Here is a 23077-nt window from a genome sequence, read left to right as displayed (position 1 = left end):
GCAAGCCGTTTACATAATGAAATAATTATCACAAAACATTTCTGGCTGGTCAATCGGCTACACGCCGATTTATACTCTGTGAAAGTTACCTTGAGTGCGTGTCCGCAGCCCGGCGACCGCGGCTTGAGCCATTGACACGCAACTTCATGACTTGTGACATTTGTCATTTTCTGCTCATCTCATTGCAACGAGAACTTACTTGAAATATGCTGCCGGTCCTGTAATTAATAAAGCTGAGCACAATTGGGCAGTTGTTGCGCTGTAAGACCGCTAAATGCCCGCCCCCACACAACACAGGATTAGCCAGCCGAGCCGACGCAAAAGACGCGTTCAACGAAACTGGGAAATACGGGCTTCTCGGCCGATGCTCGTCTGACGTGAGCGACCGCCTTCCTAAGGCCGACGTGGGCGCTGCGTAAGTTTGCCAAGTGGGGAGTCGTTCGCGAATGACGCGGCACTCCTCGAGCCCCGTCTGCCGCTCCGCAAACGCTTGATACATTCTCTGACCCCGAATATGCCTGTGAGGATTGTTATGTTGTCTGTGAGCGTGTGTTGCACCACCGTTTCTTTGCTTTTAAAACCACAGCTATCGATGCTAACCGTTACCCTGTCAATGACGTTTTCCATTATGTTAGCATTAAACTTGCAGGCCGTTCCTAAGTCAACATATTTAGGTTGTTTTGAATGCAAGGTTTAATTCTTTGTTTTATGTTCAGTGTGACAATAAACTTCAGCTGGGAGGAAAAAAAACCAAAACAGCGCCCGTATCTCAAGTTTGCACTCGCTAGTCAAAGCAGAGAAATCTGCCGAACGGCAACACGTATCTCGAAAAAGATGTAAGCGGAGTCACTCGTATGTATTTGCGCCACTGGATCAGTTTTCTTTCTGTTTGAAGCCGAAACTGGAATTTGACATGCTGGAAAATCTCGTCTGTCCCAAGAGGAAGTTGAGCTTGAAAGGCTTTAAAATGGCAAGAAAAGCACAATCAAGAAACTCCAAAAGATATGTTTATTTTAATTTAGGACAATTTAAGGTGTTTGTTCTTCTTTCAAACGCGTGAAAGTTCTGCATGTGGCGCGTGCCGGAAATGTTCCCGTCGCCTCACGGCCGGCCGACTTTGATGCAGACGGTGCAGCGTCCGACGTTGCTCCCGTGCTGCGCGTCGGCTTCCGTGGTGACGGCGCCCGACGCCGGCGTGGTCAGCCAGAAGCTGTAGATGTTGGCAAAGTAGTGGCACGTCCCGCGAGGGCCTTGGCACTCCACAAAAGGCTGCGCCCGGAAGTTCAGCAGGCAACTTCCCGACGACGTCAGAGATTGACCGCCGCCCTCGTCGCCCGCGCCCGTATGCTGAAATCGAAACGGCCGCGCAAACGTCAACACACGTGGAAAAAGGGGAATAGGTAAAAAAAAATTGGTCAAATTACAAGTACTGATTCAACTCGGGTACTTCCAAAAAAAAAAAAAAAAAATACAGACTGAAATTTGTTTTAAAAAATGCATTTTTACTGCTAATTTCCTAATGTAGCGACGGTGACGCTGCGCACTTCCCAGCATGCTTTGTGGCACTCGGTAAAAATAGTTGTAGCAAAGAGAAACGTTTAGCTTGATTTACAGAGAGCGCCGCAAATCATGTTGGGAAGTGCACCATTTCACCGTCACTACATTATAATACCAGTCGATAGTTACCGAGCGCCCAGTCAGGCTTTTCTGCTTTTAAAATAATCTGTTTCACCAAACCAAAAAAGGAGCATTCCGTGGGGCCGGCCCAATGGAAAAGCTCAACGGGAGCAAGATTTGATTGGGGCTGAATCAGCGCTCGTCCCGGCCACTGAGGAGGACCGATATACATTCCGGCATGCGCGCAGGGGAACAGAAGTGTCCAAATTAAATCAATACCGAAATAATTAAAGAAATGCTGACATTGTTAAATATTTCACGACATATTTTTGGACTTTCCGCACTCTTGCTCCTCCATAAATATGCCCTGAGCTCTGTGGCCGTAGGTCGCGGAAAGCGCGGCGTGAAAAGACCGGCCGACGCCGCGTAAAAAAGCCGCTGACGTTCGACTCGATCCGTGCTGCGCTAAGTGAACATCGTCCATGGTGCCTTTCGTCATCGCAGAGCTGGAAATATTTAATTGTGCATCGAAAGCCCTTTATCAGTCTTGTTTTTGTTCTTTTACAGTTTGAGGCATCACAAAAGCAAAGAATATTGTCAGTGGACAAACAAAATCAGTTTCTCTGCTTTTTGGTCCGAAAGTGATGTTTTTGGTGAAACCAACTCATGTTCTGCAGCTGACTAATCAAGAACAGAAAGCGAGACCCTTTTTCCTGGTCGAAGAAGGTTCGGCGCTTGTGTGTTAGTCTTGACGGACGCGTCAAACGGTTCTAAACGCCTGCAGCTGCCAGTCACCGAGTTAAAAAGCAAGACAAAATGTTTCGCAAAGCGCAGCATCCGTTCGAAAAGCGAGATCTGGACTTTGTCGAAAAAGGCTTGTTGCGTTTGCATGTTTTGTCTCTGTTATAAAAATGGGATGCCAGCGACACGGACGACTGTCAACCGGGGAACATTGCCCATCCTTTGGAGACAAGATGTTTGATGTTGTCGAGCCTCAAAAGTTTCAGCTTGTGGCCTGCAAACCTTCTCTGCCTAATCGAAAGAAAAAATGCATACGAGCACCGTGTGTTTTTTTTTTTTTTTTTTTTGCTCGTTTTGCGTCTTTGTTACTCAGTTCCCAATGTTGACAAAACTCCGGGCTAGCTAACGCTAGCTAGCTAGCTAGCGGTTTAAAGCTCCCGATGTTGGCAAAACTACGGGAGCTTTAAAGCGATCGGTTTAAAAACGTTTTCTTTTCTCGGTGGGAGCGGCTGGAATGTTGTCGAAACCGGTTTTGCAAAAACTCATTTGGACTCGAGTCCGAACGCCTTTGACAAAAGCGAACCGGTCGAATCGGCACTCCGAAGTACAGCCGTGGCCCACGATAGCAGTTGAATTTGTTGCATGGCTGCGCTCGTAACTCACGAAACATTTTTTGCGTCTCAAACCGTCTTTGCCTATTGGTGACTGCATTTCAATAGAGCCCCATGCAACACTCATATCTCAGGTTTCATTGTTGTAGATATGGAATGCTTTACTTTTCTCATCCTGGTTACAATTCGTGCTTTGTCTTTTGTCTTCGTTTCTGTCTGTTCGACTCGGAGTCTCAATAAACATCAATTGTAACACTAAGAAACCACAGCGGCAGCCTAAAAACTGCACCGTGACACAGTAAAACTGTTCCAGCATATAAGGGATACAAATCCTCCATTCTGCTTGACCTAACAGCTGAAAAAAGAGAGAAAAGAGATGCAGTTAAATCCCTTTCAGCCTCCCCGAAACATGCTTTTAGGTTTTGAATAAGGACAATAAAAAGCACTCTCTAATATTGCGCCTTCTAAAAACATCCAGCGATGACAGAATGACGTGGATTGTAGAGAATTCCATTCATTCAGTCACAAGTCAAAGCAAAACACTCGCCCGGCTCCCCCCAAAACTTGAAGGCGTACTCGTGCACCCACCATGAGGAAGGAGTAGCCGGTCCACAGGCTGGTCCAGTTGGGCGGGCACCGGGGCTGGACGCACGACTGGCTGTGCAGAGCCACGGGGGCCGAGGGCGCCTCGCACACCGCGCAGCGGCTGATGTGCTCTTCCACGGAGGCTCCGCCCACCGGCAGGGCGGGCACGGCGGCCGTGGTGGACAGCCAATAAGATTTGTCGTTGCGGCCGGCGTAGGAGCACGTGCCCATGTTGCACGAAGCGAACGGCATGGTGGAGAAGACGCGCATGCACGAGCCCGCCTGGCCTGGAAAGTACAATCACACCCAAGGAAGAAATCCAATCCGTTCTTCCTTCACATGCTCACAATACATCAACCGATCGGTTTTTGTGGCTTATGCAGACTGTACACTTAAGACCAGAGGTCTACATGCACGATGTATGTTTTGAAATGAATTAGGATTACCAAAATTCTCTTTGCGAAATGGCAGAATGAGAAGGATTTGTTTTCATTTGCATTTGGTACCAGTGCCTAGAAACTACGACTTTGGTCAAACTTCCACAAGCTTCTCACAATAGTTGGTTGGAAGTTTGGCCCATTCGTCCCGACAGAACTGCTGTAACTGAGTCAAGTTTGTAGGCCGCCCTTTGCTTGCAAATTCCTTTTCAGGTCTGCCCATCAATTTTCCATTGGATTGAGATCAGGACCACTCCAAAACATTGACTTTGTTATTCTTAAGCCACTTCGTAAGCAGTTCGGCAGTCCGCTTCGGGTCGTTGTCCATTTGGAAGGCCCGTTTACGCCCAAGCTTTAACTTCCTGCGTGAGGTCTTGAGATGTTGCTTCAGTATTTCTACATCGTGTTCCTTCCTCATGATGCCATCTATTTTGTCAAGTGCACCTGTCCCTCCTGTGACAATCAACCCCACAACAAGATGCTGCCAACCCTGTATTTCACAGTTGGGCTGGTGTTCTCAGGCCTGCAAGCTTATCTCTTTTTCCTACAAATGTAAAGATGATCATGATGGCCAAGCAATTCAATTTTAGTTTGGTCTGTCTGCACGACATGTCTCCAAAAATGAAAGTATTTGTCCTTGTGTGCATTTTCAAACTGTAATCTGGCTTTTTGTTTCTTTTGGGGTAATGGATTCTTCCTGGCAGAGTGGCCTTTCAGCCCATGTCGGTACGGTTCTCGTTTCAATGTGATTAATGACACACCAGCTTCAGCCAGCACCTTCACAAGGTCTTGTCTTTGTTCTTGGCTTGATATTCACATTTGGGACCAAAGCACATTCATCTCTGTAACAGAACCCATCTCTTCCCTGAGTGCTATGATGGCTGGACATTCCCAAGGTGTTTTTACTTGCGTATAATTATTTGAACAGATGAATGTGGCACCTTCAGGTATCTGGAAATTGGACCCAAGGATGAACCAGACTTGAGTTCAAGTCCACAATTCTTTTCCTGATATCTTGGCTGATTTATTTTGCCTTTCTCATGATGTTACATAAAGAATGCCTGATTGGCAGACAGCCAGCCATCAGACACCAGGCTCAATCTAGACAAGACCGGGAAATAAGGAGGACGAGTACCAAGGTCCTGAGTGTGCGCCTTCTCCTGGCCTTCCAGGTACAACAGACTGTATCCCACCCACAGAATTCGCATCCCCTGTGGACACGATGGAAGCGCTTTGGACTGGCTGTGCATGACCATCAGGAAGCCCGCGTTCAAGGGTCTGGACGGTCCAGGAGGTCCACGGTCCCCAATCAAACCAGGATCACCTGAGCACAGGATATCGGATGAGCGATAAGCATCTTTCCCTGAGAAAAACGTATCAGCGCAAGGCCTGGCGCACACCGAGCGACGCCACTCAACTGGATAATCGCAAACCAATTCTAGTTGGCGAAAAACTGCGACCTCTGGTGTTCTTATCGGCAGACAATGTTTTCAGGCGCTACATAGATTATTTTTTTTCCCAATTGAACCACAAACAACATAGCACAATTGTCAAGGAAAATAAACAAATATATTGTATCTACCGATTAGTTATAACCCGAAAATGTCCTTTTTTTGGTTGAGAAAGCGCATGTGATTGACCGTTACACCTGCGATCAAATTAGGAAAAGCAGCAAAACTAGATGACTCATGAAAAGTAGTAGCGCGACCACACACCGCGCTGCACTAAAGTCTCGTCGCTTGCAATGCGGCAGGCCTTAGTCTGAGTCTTGTGTGAGGGTTAGAGCTTTGGATCTCACCCTTGGCTCCCACCACACCGTTCTCCCCCTCCAGGCCTCGTCGACCCGGCTCCCCGTCAGGACCCGATGGCCCCCGAGGGCCTTGTGGTCCCAGACACCCGGCATCCCCCTTCTTACCTGCAGCACACCAACAACCGTCATCACATTACGCCAGCGATCACCCAGCAACCTTTTTGAAACTGAGAGCTACAGGTCCTTCTTGGATACTGATTAATTAAAACGGCTACCGGTTTCATACACACTTCTGAAATAACTAATACACTCAAATTACCTTTAGTTATGTTATTATTAATAATGATACTCATCTCTGTGAAGACACTCTTCATGTTAATGATTTCTCCCAATAATTATCAACATAGATGTAACAAATTAGGAAACAGATCAATATTAGTATTTGTGAATTCTCTGCAAGGGTTTCCATTTTTTAAATGATAACTTCTACAACAATCTAAGGAAATCACAATGTCCCATCCCTGGTGACCTATTTTTGGAACAATTGCATGAGCTACGCATGTGAGACTCGGGGGGGGGGGGGGGGGGGGGGGGTGGCAAACGCTGACCCCTGGGGAAGTCGATGTCTTCTTGTGGCTTCTTACCTTTGAGTCCCTGGAAACCATTCTCTCCCTGAAAACCAGCACTTCCTGGTACACCAGGTAGCCCAGGGGGTCCTGGAGGGCCCGGTGGGGGTGAAGGGTAAGTGGGGCAAGGAAAAACTCTGCCCATCTCCCCCTTTGGACCTGCCAGACCTGTACTTCCTTGAGACCCAAGTGGTCCAGTTGGTCCTGGAAAACCTATAGGGCCTGTGTTTCCAGGTATCCCCATCAGGCCAGGAGACCCTTGCTCACCTGATCACAAAGATTTTCAAAATAAGAAGAGCAGCTTGAAGTGGGTCTGGACTACAGCAGCCTGAGCCCAGAACTATGAACACTCAGTCACCTTTGAACCCTGGAAATCCACCTATGCCTGGTTGTCCTGTGGGGCCTGGAAGTCCTTTGTCTCCCTTTGGGCCTAGGCATCCATTGTCCCCATTGTCCCCATCATCGCCAGCTACTGGAGGGTTAGGACCAGACTCCCCCATGTCACCGGGGTAACCTGTAAGGTAGGCTGAGCTCAGTCAGGTCTCAGATCAACTAAACTTTTTCAATAGTTATTCCTTGTCTGACCTGGCTCTCCGTCTAGTCCAGGGTCACCAGGATCTCCCAAAATCCCTAAGGGAGGACTTTTACAGTCAGGTCCAGATTCACCTGAAGGACCAACTCGTCCTTGTGGCCCTGGACAAATAAATAAAAAGTGAGTACCAGAACAGACATAGCCAAAACACATTCATTGTATAGATCTTTGGAGGCTCCAAGAGTTCTCTGAAAAACGAGAGACCTAGATCACACACCCCTGGATCCTGGAGGGCCTCTGGGTCCTGGAGGTCCTGGCTGTGATGAACCTGGAGGACCTCGAGGACCAGGTGGGCCTTTTTCTCCTGGGAGGCCTTGAGAGCCTTGAGAACCTATAACACTGAGACCTGAAGAGACAACACAGGAAATATGACAAATGTTGCTGAAAAAATGGAAGAAATAACGTAAAAATCTCTTTGCTTCTGTCAAGGTGGACAAGGTCTTCTGTATGTTTAGGTACTTTTGTGCATGGGCTGTCTCATTGTTCCACTCAGTCAAGTGGACATACCTCTGCTGCCAGTGTCTCCTTTCACTCCCTTCAGTCCATCCAGGCCATGAAGTCCCAGTGGTCCAGGAGGACCTGTTTCAACAGTTCAGTATGAGTAATACTTACACAGCCGTCAAAACAAAAACAAAATCCACATATAGTTAGTAAATTATCACCTTGTAGTCCTGAGAGACCCTGCGCTCCAGGGGGACCGTCAGCACCCGTATTACCAGGAAGCCCAGGAACCCCTGGGCGACCTGTGGGCCCTGGGGGCCCAATCACACCTGATGGACGAGTTTATAGAGTTTTTCTGTTCGTCAGGACTTCTAAGTTCCTTCAAGATTTTTAGTAACAGAAGCATGACCCCCTCATGGTTGTGATGAGTAGCCTGAGGACCACATGATCACTTTAGAGAAACGAAGTCTGTACCTGATGATCCCTGCTCCCCGGGCTGTCCCGGATCTCCTTTGGAGCCTCTCTGGCCTGGCTCTCCAGTGAAACCCAGTGCTCCAGGATCTCCTTGAGGTCCAGGAGGACCTAATGAAGGAAAAATGAATTAGTCGCCTGATTTATTGATTGTTTCAAGATTCCCGTCGATCGATATGATTCCAATGTTCTTGAGTTGGAGTCTGACCTGGAGGTCCAGAGTATCCGGGAAGCCCCTTGTCCCCAGGTAAACCAGGTCTACTGCGAGACTCTCCTTGATCACCTGATACACAAAAGCAAAGTTTTTAGAGATGTCTATGAATGAGCTGTTTCATGGCGGCGGGGAGATGTACGGTACCTTTGGACCCAGGACGTCCTTGACGACCGCGTTCACCAGAGCTCCCAGGGGAACCTTGGTCACCCTGTATGACAACGTGAGTATTTTCTAGACATGTCCACCGAATCCTAATCACCAGACTTCAACGATTGATTGTATTATTTTATTTCGAACATTCAGTACAAAAACTGTAGTCTAAATGTCCCATCATGCCGTGTACTGCGGGTCTGAAAACGAGTAGGTAGAAGTTCAAACTTCCTCCTACTAATCCAACCCCTTCACCCTTAACATAATTATCCATCAAGAAGTGCAATCCAAAATACAGATATACTGTAATGCAGTATATGCATTCTTTCCACATTATTATTATTATGAATAATGATATTTCTCTCTGTGAAGACACTCTTCATGTTAATGATTTCTCCCAATAATTATCAACATAGATGTAACAAGTTCGGAAAGGTTAGTGGGGGTTTCCGCCAATAAGGGAGGATTTAGGTTACTAAAAAAACAAATCTGCAAATAGGTCAATTTGCAAATGCTGAACCACGAATATGAAGGAGTCCACTGTCGTTTGTTGTTTTCGGCCTTGTACATTAGTTGATAAAGTACAATACATGTGATTTTTACAAAATGTGATGTGCCTCATTATCTCATCTTACTGGGTCTCCTGTTTCTCCAGGGAAGCCGAGGAAACCTGAAGGTCCAGGAGGCCCAAGTCCTCCAGAAAAACCTGGTTTGTACGAAGACCCAGGCGGACCCGGGGGTCCGCTGATGCCCGGGGCCATATCGGTGCCTGGATACCCAGGCTTGCCCACAAGACCTTGTGCACCCTTGTTCCCTGGTAGGAAAACAACAACAACAAAATTTCTGGTGTAAAACCTCTTTTAGTCTGCAGCAAAATGTTCCCATTACACCTAAATGCTTCACTTCAGTCTGACCTCGTACACCGGGGAACCCGTTGACACCAGGGAGGGCCGGTTTTCCTCTCGCACCTTGGATGGGGACACCCAGTGTCTCCCCAGGAGGTCCTGGGTTCCCTTTACACCCTGCAGAGACACAACAAAAAGACGGGAGGGATCATAGATATTTATTGATGAAGATTTTTCTGATGTTACTATCCATCCATCCATTTTCTATACTGCGTATCCTCATTAATGTCCCAGGTGAGCTCGGCCTATCCCAGATGACTTCGGGGTACACCCTGGACTGGTCACCAGCCAATGTCAGGGCATATATAGACAACAACCATTCACACTCCTAGTCAGGCAGTTTAGAGTCTCGAGTGTTTTTGGAATGTTGGAGGAAGCTGGAATACCCACAGAAAACATACAAGCATGGATAGAACAACTAGATTTGAACCCCCATCCTCAGAACTGATACTACTATGATTGCTTTGTTGTGAGTAATAGTAGTCGCGTTTATACCTCTATCTCCTTTGGGACCTTGAAATCCTGGCCTGCCGTCTTGCCCATTAGATCCTCTCTCTCCTGTCCTCCCTGGATATCCTGGGAACCCAATTGATCCTTGTACCCCTTGGACACCATTCTTACCAAGGGGTCCCCTCAGACCTGATTGAGAGATGATGATGTCACATGGTGTTTCACGTACTGAGAGGAGTCCATAACCCCTTTGAGCTGGCCCTGACTCTGATCTCCTTGTGAAGCACTCTTAAAACATCGACTCAAAACAGTTCAATGATGAAAACGTGGGTGTAAGGAGCGTGCTCACCTTTCGAGCCGTCCCACCCTGAAAATCCAGAGTCTCCACTGGGACCAGGTGGGCCCGGAAGTCCGGGATAACCAAGAAAACCAGAAGACCCTGGTTTACCTGCAGGGCCACGGGGGCCATAACGTGGAGATCTTGTTTCTCCCGCTTCACCTTTCTGCCCAAAACATCCTGAACAGAACCATGAAGGGGAAAGGAAGGTTTTAGGTCAACTGTCCCTAACTTCAATCACAAGTTCTCCTGGTGGAACAAGAACCATGTCATCAGGAAGTTGCTCTCAGATCACACTTTACCCGGGGGGCCAATTGCTCCCTGAGGACCGCGGGAGCCTGTGGGACCAGGTTTTCCTCTTTCGCAAAAATCATAGATCGGGCCCGGGGGACCAATAGTTCCCATAGCGCCATCCTGTCCTCTCTGACCCTGTGCCCCTGGACTCCCGGGCAGACCTGGAACTCCTGAAGAGATAAGGAAAATGTGAAAAGAACACAAACGGTTCGTGTGTGTACCGATAAATCCGGATGAATCGTCAACTACTGTTTTGTTCCCGCAGAGGGGCTGGTTCAGATCACATCATTTTTGTTGCTTTACAGATGGGATTGTGAAGGTCTGGAGTATGTCCCTACGCAAAAGATTCAGCACTTTGATTTCTGATTTACCACTCACCTTGGAAACCCTGCTTGCCAGCTTGGCCTGGGACTCCTTTAGGTCCCTGAGAGCCTGCTAGTCCTGGAAAGCCAATGGGTCCTGAGGTCCCCACATAAGACTCTCCAGCTGGTCCTCTAAGTCCAGTAGTGCCTGGTGCACCTGGAGAGCCTGGTGTACACAGGAAAACATGCTGAAGGAGATCATTGGGAAATTCTATACGTGAGTTTGTTTGCGTGGGAAGGGTGGGGGTTAGTCATCGTCGATCCCTGTCGCAGGGATGTGTGCCTTAATCTCCACTTGCTGATTGTAGATATGCATTCCACATCGACCTTTCTATAAAATGGTCTCATTTCTAAGAAATCACCCTGCTTAGACAGGACAGTACCTGGTCCTCCAGCAAAACTGAATCCTTCAAGTCCTTCATCTCCAGTATCTCCAATAAAACCTGGCGGTCCTGGCACAGGAAGACAGGCTGTCAGTTTCATAGCTACTGGACAAAAGTGTGGTACAAATGCACTGGTACCTGCTACTCCACGTGGTCCAGGAAGTCCAGACTGTCCTTTTTCTCCGTTAGGTCCATCAGGTCCTGTGAATCCACTGAAACCAGGAGGACCGGGAAGTCCTCTGAGGCCTGGGCAGGGGAACAGGAAGTCAGATACACAGGTGAACGAGAACGAGATGGTAGACCATCATGACGGTGTTCACCTCTATCTCCAGCCTCCCCTTTCTGTCCTGGAGCGCCAGGGTTTCTGGGTACACAAGTAAGCGTTTCGCCTATGGAGAGGTGAATCGTGAGTCCAACGTTGCCAACTGCCTTGCTTGTTTTTTGTTGTTGTTGTTTTTTTTAAACAACTTTTGCAATCAGGTTGAGCTTTACCTTGAACACCTTTCAAGCCAGGGAGGCCAGGGAAACCCACAGGTCCCGGGGCCCCTGGGTCTCCCCGCCTTCCTATTGCTCCAACCACACCTAATCCCTGGGGGCCAGTAAGTCCCGTTAGTCCTTTGGGACCAGGGAGACCTGGAAGGCCTTGGTTCCCTGAAGACCCGGGGTAATTTTCTCCCTGAAAACAAACCTAAAGGTAAGCACGAAAACTCGTGTACAATGGAGTGGACAGTTTTCATGCCAGTTTTTCTGGTCTGTGGACTCCACTTCTTAGGATTATAGACAATGATTTGATGCTTAAATGACTTTTCTCAATTAGTGAAGAGCTGGAGCAGTGAGGGGCCAATGACCTGAGGTCCAGGACTTCCGGGGAGTCCTGGGAGTCCATTCTGTCCTCTTCTCCCAGGGAAACCCTGTCTACCCGCAAAACCTGGCTCAGCGCTTTTGCCCTTCTCACCTGGAGACAAAAGTGTGATCAGTGTGACACATGGGCATGGTTTCATCACGTCGCTTGACACCAGACTTTTTCTCATAGTTCAGGTCTTCAGCATTCACACTGACAAGCTTTCTGGAGATGTTAACAACAACATCACGGCTCAATATCAATATCCACCTCACCCTGGAGGTCATAATCAGTCAACATGAGTCAACTTGCCTTTAATGTCTACCACAACGAAGTCTCCTTTTTGACCTTTGAACCCTTTGACACCAGGTAACCCATCCAGGCCCTGCAACCCAGTCAATTAATGAAACAATCAATCAATCAATCAACAGACCTTCAATAGAATAGAATAGAATTTGAACGTTTCCTGGAGTTCAACAAGCCAGGCAAAGACAGTCTGCTGTTCCAGATTTAAGATCCAGTCTGCTGCAATGAATGTCCAAACCTTGCACCCCATTTGGGCCACGTGTTTCCTTACCGCTTGTCCTTTAGCTCCAGTGTCTCCCGCTAAGCCTTTCTCCCCTCTTGGGCCCCTGAGCTCCAGGGGACCCTTGATAGCCAAACAACCCGGGCTCCCCCGCTGGGCCTGGGGCTCCCCTCATCACAATCAGAGGACCGCAGGAGCATTCACCTTGGCGACCTTATCAAAAAGGCATCCTGTTATATCTCACTCCACAGCTAACAAAAAGGAATGACTGGAGCCTGAACACAGACCTTTGAATCCGTAGTAACCTGGGGCCCCTGAGGGCCCTTGTTCACCAGGTTCTCCAGATTCTCCTGGTAGTCCAGGAAGGCAGTAATAGCCTGCAAGAAAAAAATGAGCTGTCAGCATAATGAACGAGGAAGTGTTCTGTCCCAAATGCGGCTTACCTGGCCTTCCCGGTTGTCCTTTTGCTCCTCTGGGTCCCGGACTTCCAGGTCTTCCTGCTTCTCCAGAGAATGCTTGATCTGTAAAAACTTGACCCGGATCACCTTTCTCACCTCTGCTTCCCGAAGTCCCACTCGCTCCCACCACTCCTGCTGGTCCTGATGACAGTTCAGGATATCTTATTGAAGTAAAGTTGCTGAACGAGTCAAATGGTTTTCATGGAAGACGCCTGATGATCGGGTAGCTGTGCTCTGACCTGGTATAGCTCTACCAGGGGCTCCTTGGGGCCCGTGCATTCCCATGAGTCCACGATCTCCTGGAGGTCCCATCAATCCCGGACTTCCTGGATCTCCAGCGTCACCTTGGATGAAACAAGCGTGTGTGTGATTGAAAGAGTCGTGTTTGAAGAGTATTGATCGGCGCGCGTGTGTGGACGTTTACCCGAATGTGTGATGACGATTTCCTGAGGCAGGCCTTTTAGACCAAGATCTCCCATCATGCCCTGGGAACAGAAGCAATGGGGGTCACGCTAGATGTGCGACTCATCTCCGTGGCAACCAGAAGGTGTTTTCACCACCCAACCTTTGGACCTTCTTGTCCGATCAGACCTGGAAGACCAGAACTTCCTACAGTGCCCTGAAACACAGTCGTCACACACACACACACACACACGCACACACACACACACACACACTTATCGTAGAGGATTCAACCGCAATATATAGCGACCAGATGAAGAATTTTTTTTTTTCTCACTGTCAAAAAAATGGGACACTATCATATAACATCACTTTGAGGAAAGGAAAGAAGATTCTCTGCCTTGCACAGTTCTCCAAATAAGAGGCAAAGCGTGCTTGCTAGCTATTTGTCAGACCAGTTTGCTATAAATCTGACACATAAAACAACCTAGAATTCCACACTATATAATGAAAGACCTTTCAACAAAAGTCTGCTAGCTCAATGCTAACATCTAATGCAAATGCCATAAATGGGCTAACGGAACTGCCCAGCATGTGGTGGAACAACATGTTATTATACTGAAGGTGTGCAACTCTAAATTTGGACTTGAACTGTAGTGTAAAAACCTATGAAAAACAAAAAACGACTGCTTCAAAATCTGTGATATAGCAGGGCACCAAACATGAATTGCGATATAGTGGGGGTAAACTATATACTTATTATATGAAGGGACTCACCTTTGCTCCTTTGGAACTGGGTCGACCACGGCGTCCTAGGAGTCCCTGAAGATCCCAAACACAAAGGGCCAAAGGGCCTGATTTACTAAGATGCCCAATAGTGGCCGCTAGATTGTGTGTTCATGTAGTCCATTCCATTGCGCACGCTGTTGTCAACATGTGTAAAAGTGATGGAGATTGCGTATTTAAAAGAAGGTTTTCCACTGTACATAGGTAGCTCTGATGGTTTTGGCCATGAAACATTTGGAGAGGGCACCACAAGTGCAATATGAAGTTTGAAGTGATGGAATTGGAAGTGTCAGTTGACGAGGCAAAAAAAAAACATATTACTGAGTTACACACAAGAAATCCAGCAGCCTCATAAAAGCCACATTTCTGTTGATTGAACTTATACTGCGTGCGTTGCAATTGGATGTATTGGCCCATCCTGCGAAAGCTCGGGAAGGCACACCTGGAAACCTGTTCTGGGGCAGGCCAGCACTAATTGTCACCATGCTCTGAAATGAGCCAGACGCATGGAAAATGTAGAGTTGAAAGGAGTTTTGTCATAGGTGGTATGCATGACTTTGATCATTGACACGTTCCATATTTGCATTGCCAAATTGACGATATGTCGCCATCGTACTTGTTTCCGTTTGTTTTTAGGTTCCATAAAATGTGAAAGGTCCCCTTCCATCAAAAATGTTGTTTTGTTATTCATCTTTGATATCCTTTTATTGGGTTTGCAAGATCATTTGGGTTGAAAATGCGCTGAAAGTCCTTTTTCAAGCTATTCTAGTTGGTCTATCACGCCTGGCCGGATTTATGGAAAACAGCTTCGCACTGATTGGTCCTTGGCAATATCACGGCGATCATAGCGACCTCGCATTTGGATCATTCGATGCGGGGTCTTACTATCATCATGGAGCAGAATTCAGCAAGTGTTGGATTGTTGGCCCAATACCAACAACCCTCACATAGGAGGGGACATGGGTGAAGGGAAAGCGTGGAGGATATTTTGAGAAGTTGTTCCTATTCAGTCACTTCAATGTATCTGGTGCGCGGTGTTCATCTCTCGCACATATTTTGGTGACGATGTCCGCAAGCTTCGCATTATAAACATATTGAAGTATTGTTGTAAAACACAACACGTAATGTATGCTTTTATATTCTGTATTTGCACGGCTTGCTGGCAGCTGCCCAGCTGGCTGGCTCCAAACCCGGAAATGCACTTCTAGCAGTGTGTGAAAGCGTATTTTACGACGCCATCCTCCACCAAATGGGCCCGAACACAGCACAATTCTGCTTCCCAAACCAATGTACTTTCAAAATAAACTCGGCTGAGTTTGGCAGGTGACGCAAAGGTTAAGCTTTGCGCAGGACGCAGCCGCGTTGCCACTCAGCCAGTCTTCTTGAATGCGTGTGTAGCAACCACCAAATGGGCAGGTACTTGAATATTTATTGTCAAACCTACCTCACATCTTGTCATTTGCAAGCGGTTTTGGTGTTCAAAGGCTATTTCATTCAGTGTACAAACCGCATAGAAGTCAAACTTAAACCAGATCACAGACTCATTTTGACGGTGGCCCTGAAGTGCAAAAACACCACAGCAAATAACGAATCACAACAACAAATCAAAAGACAAATCAAGACACACAACAACAAACAAACTAATAACAAATAACTAAACACAACAGCAAATGAAAAAACAAAACGAAATGAAGCTACCGAAAAAGATAGGTACTGGTAGTGATAAGACCAGACATGCAAACACCAAAGGCATGAAAAAGGTGACCAAAAAACAAGCAAACATTGTGGGGGGTCTGGGGGGATCCCCGGGGCCCCCGCAGAGACTTTTTTCGATTTTAACATAAATTAAGCAATCTGGAAAACTCCGAAGAGTACAATAAGGAAACATTTTCTTCACGCAGAAAAACATTGACACCGCTCAAGTACACGTTGATGTACAAATTTAAGATTACATTTAAATTGACCTCATTTCCTTGCTTAAAATGTTGCTTAAATGTAAGACTAGCAATAGAGGATGGGGGAGAGTAGCCAAATATTGTAGTTACTTGACAATAATGTGACTCAAGTAAAAAGTAGTCCTCTAAAACATGATTTGAGTCAGAGTAAAAAGTACACAGTGAAATAATTACTCAAGTACTGAGTAAATAGTGAGTAACTTCAGATTTTTTTAACCACAGCATGAACATCAATAAAATAAAAATAACAAAATAAAATGTGAATGTGCACATTCTGATATTGCTGTGTGTGTGCATGTGTGCGTGTGTGCACTGCCAAAACTACAACAAAACATCTGCAATTTACTGCAAGGTGTTTTCTCAAGTTCTAAGTGAACTGAAATATCCACGTTTGGGCAGACGGTGCCAGACAAATACGACAATACATGAAAGCTGTTGTTTTTGTTCGTCACAATGTAAACACGACGAGTTGCACGCCGTTGCCTTCATGTTGACGACGACCTTCCCAACATGGCCGCCACGCAGGCCCGAGGATCAGCCGGCTGGCTTAGCTAGTGTTAATACCTATGCCCAGGAAGCCCAATGGAAGACGTTGTACGAGGTCATGTGACATTCTTGTGGCGAACTAGACTTAAACGTCACTCGCGCTTAAACTGGATTGCCGCAAACACGGGCCAATGCGGAAATTGAAGTCGTAGTCTACATCCATCCATCCATCTTTTACCGCTTATCCGAGGTCGGGTCGCGGGGGCGGTACCTTTAGCGGGGACGCCCAGACTTCCCTTTCCCCAGCCACTTCATCCATCTCTTCCGGGGGGATCCCGAGGCGTTCCCGGGCCAGCCGAAGGATGTAGTCTCTCCGGCGTGTCCTGGGTCGTCCCCGGGGTCTCCTCCCGGTGGGACGTGCCCGGAACACCTCACCGGGGAGCCGTCCGGGAGGAATCCGAATCAGATGCCCCAGCCACCTCATCTGGCTCCTCTCGATGTGAAGGAGCAACGGCTCTACTCTGTGATCCTGCCGGATGACCGAGCTTCTCACCCTATCTCTAAGGGAGAGCCTGGTCGTTATTTGTCGTTGTGATTAGTTATTTGTTGTGTTTTTCGAGTTGCTGTTGTGTTGAATTATTTGTTGTTGTGATTAGTTATTGGTTGTGTTTTTCGATTGTTTGTGGTGTTTAGTTGTGGTGAATAGTTATTTGCTGTTTTTCGATTTGCTCTTATGTGTAGTTTTTGCTGTTGTGATTAGTTATTTGCTGTTGTGTTTTTTAACTTGCGGTTGGGTTTAGTTATTTGCTGTTGTGTTTTGCACTTCAGGGCCACCGTACATTTTGACCTATGTTATGCATAAAACAGTAGGAAAAAAAAAGAAGAATTTTTTCCACGCTGCCTCATTTTGTCTGCACTGCGCTGGCAGCGCTCTGCGTGCTGCTTGCCTTGCCCGTCAGGCGTGCTAATGAAAGATACAAAATCAGCCACCACAATTCATCTCAGGTTTGATGAATCACATTGCGCGTGCTAAATTCTTCTATTTGCATATACCTCTCCCAGAACGCTCAAAATTAACTGCACTGAAATTTTGCGTTTGGCAAACACATTCCTGTGTGCGCCCGGTTCTTAGATCAGGTTCCACATCAGTTTACGCGAGCGTTCAAGTTTGCGCCCATTTTAGCACATGCAACCTTCAGTCAATCAGGCCCAAGAGCTTCAGTTTCCATGACGACCACCACCCAAACACTCACTTTCCGGACAGCGAGCAAGACCACCAAAGAAGAACGACTCACCCTGGGTCCAGGAGGTCCCACAATCCCCTTCTCTCCCTTGATGCCAGGAAGAGCATCCAGACCCTGAAAGCCCAAATGAGCAGAATTAGATCAGTAAAGGATCCATCGAAGCTCAGTCGAAGATCACAGTAGAACCCCGGAGTGGACTTACTGGCAGGCCTTGATCTCCACACACCCCTTTTGGCCCAGCTGGACCCTGAAGAAGCAGCAGAAGACAGAACATTAGATCCACCAGTTGAAAAGACGACTGCTGTCACGTGATTGGCCGAAGCAGAGTCACCTGCTCTCCTTTGACGAAAAATTCCTCCGGGGGATCGACAATCTCAAATGGCCCCGGGGGCCCCTGGACGCCTTGTTCCCCCTGCGGATGAATGGGTTAACGGCTGCTGTCATGTCACAAAATTGGGCGTTACTACTTTGTACCTCGTCTCCTTTCGGTCCCGGCACCGATCGACCTCGTTCACCCTGAAACAAAAGTGCAAGCAAACACCTCGGAGTTATTTATTACTTCATCCAGGCTTCTAACACTGCTACATGCAGAGATGACAGCAAAACTCTCTACTTACAGGTAGACCTCTGAAACCTGCCAAACCAGGGAGACCCTGCGCACACACACGCACACATTGATAAATTCCTAGTTGTGAATGTACCTTTCATTGACAGTGGCAATGAACCGATTCTGATTCTGACTTTGTCTTCGTTCATTGAGATAAGGATATTGCAATGGTTTGTTATGAAAATGTTCTCACATTTACTCCGTCGGGACCGACGGGACCCATTAATCCTGTCGAACCTCCTGGACCCTGTCCACCCTGCACACAGACAGAAAGGCAGACAGACAGGCAGGAAGTCAGACTGGCATGAAGACACACAGACAGAAAGTCAGACAGACCAGAAGTCAAACAGGCAGGAAGTTAGACAGGAAGGAAGTTCAACTGTCGGAAAGTCAGACGGACAGGAAGTCAGACAAGATGGCAAACGGTGAACTCACCGGCAGACCAGGAAGTCCCCTGAAGCCGGCGTCACCCTGTCAGACACAAACATAAACATTGTGAAAAGGTTCCAGACAGGATCAATGCATCAGTCAGCCAATGAGATCCTTTGAAACAACAATGTGAGCGGGACTAAAGAAGCATGTAAGACGAGGAGGCGGTACTAAACAGCTGAGGTGTGATGTGGCGACCACTCACGGGGACTCCAGGGTACTGGAGAAAAAGGAATGCTGGCTCTCCTGGAAATCCCTTTGGTCCTTGAAGACCCTGCGACACAAGCCAGCCAGTCAGTCAAGCAACAAATCAAACAACCAATAAAAAAAAAAAAATCAACCACAGACTCTTTTCTGGGTTATTGTGACCTGCACGGGATTCCGTGGCAAAAGAAAATCTCTGCTGCTTTTTTAAGGAACGTACACTTGGGTACGAAACTCTCGTAGGCCCTGAACACAACACTGAAGCCATCTGTGTTCCTGAGGAAGAACCACAAAGCCTCATGTGGTCTACGTCAGGTGGTGCAGTCTATATGTGCTGAAGTAGTCTAGGTTTGCTCATGCGGTCTAGATCAGCTGATGAGGTATAGATCAGCTGTTGGAGTTTACTTCAGGTGATCATGTCTACTGTATGTCTACTGAAGAGGTCTATTTCAGGTGTTGTGATTTGAGTCACGTTTCTTGTGGTGTAGTTCAAGTGTTCCTGGTTGTGACCCTAATATGTAGACCAATCAGTAGTTCTGACCACATCACCGCTGGGCCCTTGTTCTCCAGGTAGTCCTGGATCTCCCTGCTTTCCTCTGGTCCCGTTACAGCCGTCCACACCTGGAAAACCAGGACCACCGCCTGGGCCTGTGTGACCCTGATTACACAGACATACCAAAGCTGATCATCCAGGAAAGACAGTCCAGATTGTGCAAATTGGGATCCTGAAGATCAAGATCCTGAGAGGACAGAACTTCCTACCGGGACTCCCTCTAAACCAGGAAATCCGGGAACACCAACAGCTCCCTGAAACAAGAACAAGACAGCAAAGTGTGCAAAAGCATACTTTCAAATGTATCTTTTAATAAGTTGAAGTATGTTTAAATAAAGTGTTTCAAGTGTGTGGGAGGAGTAAAACTATTTAAACATTTTTCCTTATCTTTCTGAAGGCGGGGCTCGAAGGCGAGCACCTGTTGGGCGGGCCTGCACCCATGTGGTCCGTCCGGGCACAGCCCGAAAGGGTAACGTGGGTCCCCCTTCCCATGGGCTCACCACCTGTGGTGGTGAGCCACAGGGGTCGGGTGCAAGCGCAATCAAAGACAGCCATATGTGATTGTTTGTTGAAGAACACAATTGAAAGTGCACCAGTGGCTGCGTGTGAGCTGGGCGATGGTCGAAGGCGGGAGACCTTGGCGATCCGATCCCCGGCTACAAAAGCTGGCTCTCTGGACATGGAAGGTCACCTCTCTGGCAGGGAAGGAGCCCGAGCTGGTGTGTGAGGTCGAGAGGTTCCAACTAGATATAGTCCGGCTCGCCTCCACACACGGCTTGGGCTCTGGTACCAGTTCTCTTGAGAAGGGTTGGACTCTCTTCCACTCTGGAGTGAGAGGCGCCGAGCAGGGGTGGGTATACTTATTGCCCCCCGGCTCGGGCGCCTGTACGATAGGGTTCACCCCGGTGGACGAGAGTGTAGCCTCCCTCCGCATTCGGGTGGGGGAACGGGTTCCTGACTGTTGTTTGTGCATATACACCAAACAGCAGTTCAGAGTACCCACCCTTTTTGGAATTCTTGGAGGGGGTGCTGGAGAGCGCTCCCGGTGGGGACTCCATCGTTCTGGTGGGGGGCTTCAAAGCTCATGTGGGCAATGACAGTAAGACCTGGAAGGGTGTGATTGGGAGGAACGCCCCCCCCCCCCCCAGTCTGGGGTCTCTGAGGCGGGCTCTCCCATCTCTGGGGTCGAGGTCAACGAGGTGGTTAAAAAGCTCCTCGGTGGCAAGGACCTGGGGGTGGATGAGATTCGCCCCGAGTTCCTAAAGGCTCTGGATGTTGTGGGACTGTCCCGGTTGACATGCCTCTCTAACGTCACGTGGACATCGGGGACAGTGCCTCTGGATTGGCAGACTGGGGTGGTGGTCCCCCTTTTTAAGAAGGTAGACCGGAGGGTGTGTTCCAACTACAGGGGGATCACACTCCTCAGCCTCCCTGGTAATGTCTATTCAGGGGTGCTGGAGAGGAGGGTCCGTCATGAAGTCGAATCTCAGATTCAGGAGGAGCGTTGTGGTTTTCGTCCTGGCCGTGGAACAGTGGACCAGCGCTACACCCTCGGCAGGGTCCTTGAGGGTGCATGGAAGTTCGCCCAATCGTGTTTTGTGGACTTGGAAAAGGCGTTCGGGGGGTCCTGTGGGGGGTACTTCGGGAGTGTGGGGTACCAAACCCGCTGATACGGGCGGTTTGGTCCCTGTACGACCAGTGTCAGAGTTTGGTCCGCATTGCCGGCAGTAAGTCAGGCTCGTTTCCGGTGAGGGTCGGACTCCGCCAAGGCTGCCCTTTGTGACCGATTCTGTTCATAACTTTTATGGACAGAATTTATCGGCGCAGCCGAGGCGTAGAGGGAGTCCGGTTTGGTGGCCTCAGTATTGCATCCCTGTTTTTTGCAGATGATGTGGTTCTGTTGGCTTTATCAAGCAGTGATCTTCAACTCTCACTGGAGCGGTTCGCAGCGGAGTGTGAAGCGGCTGGGATGAGAATCAGCACCTCCAAATCTGAGACCGTGGTCCTCAGTTTGAAAAGGGTGGCGTGCCCTCTCCGGGTGAGATCCTGCCCCAAGTGGAGAAGTTCAAGTATCTTGTTCACGAGTGAGGGAAGAATAGAACTGGAGATCGGCAGAAGAAGAAGAATCACCTTTTATTGTCATGGACATGCATGCATGCACACGAAATTTGTTCTCAGCATTTAACCCATCACAGTGAACACATACGCATGTTACTGGAACACACTGGAGCAGGGGGCAGCTGAAGCGCCCGGGTAGCATTTCGGGGTATCAGTGTCTTGCTCAAGGACACCACAGCCGTGAGTCCGGGGGATGTTGGCGGATCGTCCAGTCTGGGTCTTGAATCTAGATCCCCCACGGTGGCAGGCGATGATCTTAACCATTGAGCCATGGCTGGCCACGACAGTCGGATCGGTGCAGCGTCTGCAGTTATGCGGACTTTGTATCGGTCCGTTGTGGTGAAGAAGGAGCTAAGCCGAAAGGCGAAGCTCTCGATTTACCAGATGATCTACGTTCCTACCCTCACCTATGGTCACGGGCTGTGGGTCGTGACCGAAAGAACGAGATCCCGGATACACGCGGCCGAAATGAGTTTCCTCCGCTCGGTGTCCGGGTTCTCCCTTAGAGAACGGGTGAGAAGCTCAGTCATCCGGGAGGGACGCAGAGTAGAGCTGATGCTCCTCTGCATTCAGAGGAGCCAGATGAGATGGCTTGGGCATCTGTTTGGGATGCCTCCCTGGTGAGGTGTTCTGGGCACGTCCCACTGGGAGGAGACCCCGGGCACGCCCCAGGACACGCTGGAGAGACTAGGTCTCTCGGCATGTCTGGGAACGCCTCAGGATCCCCGCGGAAGAGCTGGAGGAAGTGGCTGGAGAGAGGGAAGTCTGGGCTTCCCTGCTAAAGCTAGTGCTCCCGCGACCCGACCTCAGATAAGCAGAAGAAATGGACGGATGGATCTGGGCTCTTCAACTATCGCGAACATATCCCCTACGATAAACAGGGTTCACTGTATGTTTATTCACCATGTCTCCCTTTGGTCCCGGAGATCCTGCTGGGCCTTCAGCCCCTCGCTTGCCTTTCTCTCCTGGAGGACCCCGTGGGCCTGGGAAGCCGGGGGGCCCCACAGGACCCTGACGCCCAAGAGACCCTGGGAACCCCTGAAGAAACCAAGCAAAGAGTCAAAGCCACGTTTGTGACATTTCAAATGCAGGCGCTCTCAAATTGCGAGCTGTATCATGTGTTCTGACATTTAGTCCGGTTTTTGTTTATTTTTTGGTGGGGACAAAAGGTGTATTTTTACAAGGATAAAGTTGTACTTTTGACATTCGTATGTGAAAATATGAAAAATTCTTCCCTAGTTCAACTTTGACTTGAAGGTCATAAATACTTCAACTATCTTGGTAGAAAGGTCTTTATTTTGGTAAGATGAGGGCTTTTTATTGTTCGTGTGTTCTTGAGAGTGTCTTGTCGTTGCTGAGAGTCAGCAGCCTCCTGCAGCAGCTCTGACTCACTTTGCGGCACTTCTCCCAAATTCACTATTTTATTGACATACTGGACTTTGGATTCTTTTCCCATCTGGTTTGCAAAGCTTCACCTACAGCCGCGAGGAACTACTGTCTTG

General features: G+C 48.4%; 1 protein-coding gene across 1 annotated transcript in view; it reads right to left on the bottom strand.

The window, feature by feature from the left end:
• Positions 1-994: 994 nt before the first annotated feature.
• Positions 995-23077, bottom strand: part of col4a4 (collagen, type IV, alpha 4) — a 29496-nt gene continuing 7413 nt past the window's right edge. Inside the window, 44 exon segments of the mRNA XM_061682727.1 lie at positions 995-1347; positions 3558-3841; positions 5127-5315; positions 5790-5906; positions 6386-6634; positions 6726-6881; positions 6953-7060; positions 7177-7305; positions 7467-7538; positions 7622-7729; positions 7875-7982; positions 8080-8154; positions 8230-8293; positions 8871-9049; positions 9150-9257; positions 9636-9779; positions 9940-10107; positions 10230-10391; positions 10600-10749; positions 10967-11035; positions 11105-11212; positions 11287-11355; positions 11459-11642; positions 11815-11921; positions 12120-12192; positions 12385-12438; positions 12440-12546; positions 12621-12710; positions 12777-12932; positions 13031-13135; positions 13216-13276; positions 13357-13410; positions 13971-14015; positions 17716-17778; positions 17867-17911; positions 17996-18076; positions 18139-18180; positions 18282-18317; positions 18465-18527; positions 18707-18742; positions 18906-18974; positions 19446-19562; positions 19667-19711; positions 22479-22613. Of these exon segments, the coding sequence (XP_061538711.1) occupies positions 1102-1347; positions 3558-3841; positions 5127-5315; positions 5790-5906; positions 6386-6634; positions 6726-6881; positions 6953-7060; positions 7177-7305; positions 7467-7538; positions 7622-7729; positions 7875-7982; positions 8080-8154; positions 8230-8293; positions 8871-9049; positions 9150-9257; positions 9636-9779; positions 9940-10107; positions 10230-10391; positions 10600-10749; positions 10967-11035; positions 11105-11212; positions 11287-11355; positions 11459-11642; positions 11815-11921; positions 12120-12192; positions 12385-12438; positions 12440-12546; positions 12621-12710; positions 12777-12932; positions 13031-13135; positions 13216-13276; positions 13357-13410; positions 13971-14015; positions 17716-17778; positions 17867-17911; positions 17996-18076; positions 18139-18180; positions 18282-18317; positions 18465-18527; positions 18707-18742; positions 18906-18974; positions 19446-19562; positions 19667-19711; positions 22479-22613 (4830 nt within the window). The 3' untranslated portion in view covers positions 995-1101.

Source organism: Phycodurus eques, chromosome 7 (genome assembly GCF_024500275.1).
Source record: "Phycodurus eques isolate BA_2022a chromosome 7, UOR_Pequ_1.1, whole genome shotgun sequence".
NCBI classification, from domain to species: domain Eukaryota; kingdom Metazoa; phylum Chordata; class Actinopteri; order Syngnathiformes; family Syngnathidae; genus Phycodurus; species Phycodurus eques.
This window is presented reverse-complemented; position numbering and strand designations above follow the sequence as displayed.